General features: G+C 37.3%; 1 protein-coding gene across 2 annotated transcripts in view; it reads left to right on the top strand.

The window, feature by feature from the left end:
• Positions 1–5,492, top strand: part of EPB41L3 (erythrocyte membrane protein band 4.1-like 3) — a 193,238-nt gene that overhangs the window by 171,254 nt on the left and 16,492 nt on the right. For both annotated transcript variants that reach the window (XM_012652120.1, XM_012652121.1), the window contains exons 15-16: positions 550–585; positions 1,303–1,494. In XM_012652120.1, the coding sequence (XP_012507574.1) occupies positions 550–585; positions 1,303–1,494 (228 nt within the window). The remainder of the gene's footprint in view (positions 1–549; positions 586–1,302; positions 1,495–5,492) is intronic.

Genomic DNA, 5,492 nt, shown 5'->3' on the forward strand with positions numbered 1-5,492 from the left:
ATATTAATCTTCTCCCTTCCCAAATTTCTAAGTATGTAGGCTCAAGAAAATCAAGGTTCCAAGAAATTTTAAAATGTGGGAACTTGTGTGTCAAATTCTTTGAGCCTAGCTTCTCTCATCTAGAAACGGGATCATAATAGCAAACCTCGTGGGTTAGATTCATACGCTGCAAGGGCTATCATTATCAGAGCCGTTCTTATGAATTTTGATTTTAATCTGGCTCCCCACACTTCCTGAACCATGTCTAATGTTCATTATGGACAACCTTCCAAGCCCTTGCTGTCACCTTCCCAACCACATGGATCTGCTCATCACAATGCCAAAGACCCACTGGGCAAGGACTCTTTTCCTCCTGGGTTCCTATTTCCTGTTAAGCTTTATAAGTTGTGTGTGAGAATGTTGTGGTTTGTGTATAGGAAGGAAATGGCATCCACATGCAGGAGCACACGGGTGCCCACGTTTAGCACGTTTACGTAGACCATAGTTCTTCAATCTCAGAGTAAATTGCATGGTAAGACTTTATTTCCCACTCTTTCTTGATGCTGACAGTCGGACCAGGAGGAAGATGCAGAGCTCAAGGCACAGGTAGAAAATCAAAAACAAAACAAAAGCAAAACCAGTGTGTGATAAGTCATTGTTTGTCTACAGCGTTCAGTCTTTCAGCATGCTCTGTAGCTGGTTACCGTGTTACTGGTGCAGTGTGTAGGTTGGCGTTTGTTCCCTTGACTACTATGTCCCTTACTTTTCCCTTTCTTCTCCACTTTTTTCAGAATAGTCTGATTAAGCGAATAAAGGGTGAAAATGTGTATGTCAAACATAGTAATCTTATGTTAGAGGTTGGTATTTGTATATACCAGTGCATGTTTGTGTGTGTTGTTTTTCTTTTCGTGGAATACGTGTGGGCTCATACCATGATGCATGCACTGTGTGCTCACCTGTCAATAAGTGGGGTGACTTCTCAGCTTCTTCTGATTTTTTATTCTCTCCTACATATAGATCCCTTTTCCTGTGTGTGTATTTATTTTAATTCTCTCTGGTTACGTGTGAATTACACTCTTTACAGTTTACCTTCTAAAATTCTTTTGGCATTTATGCTTGTGTGAACTAGATTTTTTCCCCCTTTCTTTTCCATGGAAAATCACATTTTCACCAGAGTGTTTGTGGTAGTGCCATGAAACCTGATCAAAATTCTGTTTTATTTTGACTACTAATAAGATTGACATTATGTTAAAAAAATAAAAGAGCTGAAAGGAATACAAATGTAAAACATTGACTGTTGGATTTTTTATGTTCTGGATATAGGAACTAGAAAAAACTCAAGATGACCTCATGAAACATCAAACCAACATTAGTGAGCTGAAAAGAACCTTCTTAGAAACTTCAACAGACACTGCCATCACAAATGAATGGGAAAAGAGGCTTTCTACCTCCCCGGTGCGGCTGGCTGCCAGGCAGGAGGAGGCACCCATGATCGAACCACTGGTACCTGAAGAGGTCAGTAGACAGGCTTTTAGCTGGACATGCGTTCTGTTCACTAGCTTCACTTCTCCGCAGGGCGTGGAACTGGGACGAGGATTTGGCATGCTTCTGAGTAGCAGATCTCTCCTCTTGTTTATGTACAGCCTGAACTGAGATGCTCAGTACTCCGCAGGAAAGCTGCAGAGTGAAGAGACTGAGTGGCTGAGGAGTGAGTAATGGTGTCAGATGGGCCTTAGAGTGACCAGGGAGCTACAGCCACAACAGTGCAAATCAGCTAACTCTGCCCATCAACCTAGATTTTATAGCTAGGAGAAACTGAGGTACTATCTTCACGAAGTGACACTTTTTCTGAATATACTTTCTCCTTCTGCATCGAGAAATGCCCTGAAAACTCATGTATATTTCTTCTCATCAGTTGCAAGATGAGGCCCTGTTGTGATTATCTGATGTTTGACTAAATGGAGATCTGAAGTTGATAGTATTTCAGGAGAGGTTTACTCTGAAATACTACACCAGGCTTTTATTGGTATAATGGGTGTTTTATTATATTTTTATTTATAACATTATTTTAGCTGATTTATAATCAGTTTTTAACTGATTTTTTATGGGGAAGGTAGTGGCCAGAAATTTCTTTGTAAGTGTGACCCTTTCATATGGTAAAGCTCTCTTTAAATGTACAGCCAGAGAACGTGAGTATTCAGTTGCTGTTACTGCAGGGCTCCCATTGTGCGGGACCCACAAATTGCTATAGTGCTAATTTTACTGTCTACTATTAGACATCAGTTGCTTTCTCTCTCTTTCAAAAGAAGTACTTTTTGAAAACTGCATCTTTTCAGCATTGTATTGATTAACTTCCCACCCCTTCATTGTAATATATTTGTCCAAGAAGCTAAGACAGAATAGAAAATTAAAACATAGGCTTTTGTGGGAGAAAAATCCTTTAAGCAGTGGTCTGTATGCAGTGCTTCAGTCCTTGCGTTAAAAATAAGAATTGAATTGCACTAATTGTTGATAATTTTCTAAACCTCCTTTGAAAGCTGTTTATGAAAAGTGACCAAGATCTCACCATCACCAGGTTTATGACAGTTCCAATCCCAGCTAAAAAGAGAAGAGGTACATACCTACATAGATCCATTTCAGTTACTTTGAAAGGACCTTTTATGCAGAATAAATGAAAAGTACAAATACCAAAGTATTCCCGTACCATTAAATACCAGTTCCATCTAAGTTACCGAGTTTCAAGAGACAAATTGCACATTCAGATTGATATAAATATAACAGTCTTTGCTTTATTAGGAATACCACTTATCAGTTATGCTTTCATAAATTTTATTGTATTTGGTCAAGTTCAGCTTACCCTGTTTCTGCCATCTCTTCTGGAAATAATGTGCTGGCTCTAAAGATATCAGATACTGGATTAAGTCACAAAAACTCAAAACAAATAGCCACCAAAATCAAAATAAAAAAAGTCAGGCCTCTCTTCCCATGCTGTTATTTAAGAAAATGGTAGGTGGCAGCCACTTTGAATGAAAGGCTAGGTAATAGCTTGGAGAAGTTAAAGGTGTGCTAATAAACAAGGGGACTTATAGGGCTAGGCTTTAGACTAGTGAAATAATTCTGTTTACTTCTATTAAATCCTGAATCTTAGAGAATGACATTTAATGAACTCCAAGAACATTAATAATTTAAGGAGGTGGTATTGAATATACTGAACTTTCCTTGCATGTTAATGCCTTTTCTGTGTTAGTACAGAAAAGCTGGAAAAGACCAAGAAAGGATTTTTTCAACATGATTAACGGATAGAAACATATCCTCTTCAGAAACGCAAAGCAGTTTAGTCATTTAGAGTGGAGGAGACCAAAGGCTGCTTATTATCTGCTTCCAAGTGTCTGCAGAGTTGTGCAGTCCTGCAGAGCTCCATCGCCACCATCAACAGGGGACATTGCTGATGGAGCTTGACTAGGTATAAAGAAAAACTACTTAGAAACAGGCAGATTAGCCCTGGTTATCAGAGGTGCTCTGGAAGGCAGCTCTAAGGAGCTTCAAGTCCCAGAGGAGCGAGATCTCTTTAGGTAGTTAGGGCACCACACTCCCCTCGGCAGCAGAGCTGGGCAGAGGGGCCTCTCCATCCCCTTCTGCTCTTCTCCAGGACTCATGGGTATCGATGACATCCAAGCTTCTACTCTAGTTGAGGGCCCTGTAAGACAGTCTTAAGAATTAAAAACAAATGAGAACGTTCTTGCGCTCTGCATTAAAATTTCTATATTAAAATTATGGCATCTGTTATTGTGTGAAAAGCACAAAAGATAATTTTATCCACCCAGCTAGGTACATACAAAGCATATTGGTTTATAAACATATAACCAAAAGATTTGTATTTTTTAAAAGTAAATTGCTAATTTGATATCAACCTATTTTTTAATACAGCCCACTTAAAATTAATTAAACAGTAATCAACCAGTTTGGAAAGAAGTTCAGTTATTTCTAAATGTAAATATTTAACTTTTTTAATTGACATCTCAAATAAAGTAGTAGTGTTTGTGACAGAATCAGGAAGAAACTTAGATTCAGTGACACCAAATTTATGACCCCATCCTTAGTTGGTTTTGATTTTGTGTGGTTTTTTTTTTTTAAGTCTCAGTGATAAAACGGTATTTTGAAAAAGAAAATGATCTAATGATCTCTGATTTTTAATGTGACCATCTTTTTTTCTTTATTTTGTTTTTTCTATAGTAGTTGAATTGTTATTATAATAGTAATTGTTATTTCTATAAAATGCTACCAATTTATGAATAATAAGAAAAAAATCAGAGTTAGAATTATATATAATGAGCTAATAATGATGATCATATTCTGAGATTTTTATGTGTGTTTTCTATACAAAATGGAAATTTGATTGCCAGTGGTTTCAAGTTTCAGATATTTGAGTTAATAGAAGACAAGTAGCAAGGATGCCCCAAAGCAACAGGTAATATCCAATCCTCATTGACTTTAGAAAATAGACAAACCCGCATACAGGGCTCACTACACAGAGGAAAGGCAGGCCTATGATACATGTAGGCTTCCAGATACATCCTCTGTCCACAAACATGTCTCGTCACAGCCTTTTATGATGCACCTAAGCCTTGGCCATGTTAGGGCTGTTTTCTTTAGTGAGTTATTTGAATACCAAAGGTTTCCAAATCTCAGTCAAAAAGCAATACCTACTAGTACTTACGCTGTGCCAATATTGTCCTCTCTTTTACATGAGCGGTAGTTTACAGGCATATTCATTGTATGATAATTCATTGAGGTAGATAATTAGTATGGTCAATTCTCATTATATGCAAATTCTGATTTGCAAATTTGCCTATTTCCTAAAATTTATTTGTGGAAACCCTTAATCACTCAAGAGTGAATGACACTGTCGTGAATTTTGCATGCCAGTCATAGGATTTCCTAAATATGGTATAGAGATGAAACTAAATGAAATGGTTGGGGTATACATCCAACTCTATTGTAAACCCTAATAAAAGTATTTTTTAGGTTATCACTTTTTCTTTATCAGTACCAGTTCACTTCTCTACTAGCTGAACTAACTGGGTTGAGAGGTTAACCATATATACAATTTAGTTCTAAAATCTATCCCCTTATGTTACCTGTCGGTGTCTGTTATTGGACATATACAATGCCAAATGTAGACAGGGTTGACATTTTTAATTATAAGACATAGACATTTTTTAGATTAGTTGGTTTCAGACCACAAAATATGCTGAAAACCACCGTTCTTCTGGGGCTTTTGTTAAGCTTTTTATCTAAGGAATAATATTTAGTTCAGTGATTATAATCAGAGGCTTGGCAGTATCTATTCTGAAAAATACCTATAATTTTGACCTTTCCTTCCTCTTCTCATTTATGTTTGAAAAAAAGAGGCTATGATTGAAAGTAAAACAAAAATTCACATTTAATGATTCCAGGCCGGGCGCAGTGGCTCACGCCTGTAATCCTAGCACTCTGGGAGACCGAGGCATGAG

This window comes from Propithecus coquereli, unplaced genomic scaffold (assembly GCF_000956105.1).
Source record: "Propithecus coquereli isolate 6110/MARCELLA unplaced genomic scaffold, Pcoq_1.0 Scaffold38, whole genome shotgun sequence".
Classification (NCBI taxonomy): Eukaryota; Metazoa; Chordata; class Mammalia; order Primates; family Indriidae; genus Propithecus; species Propithecus coquereli.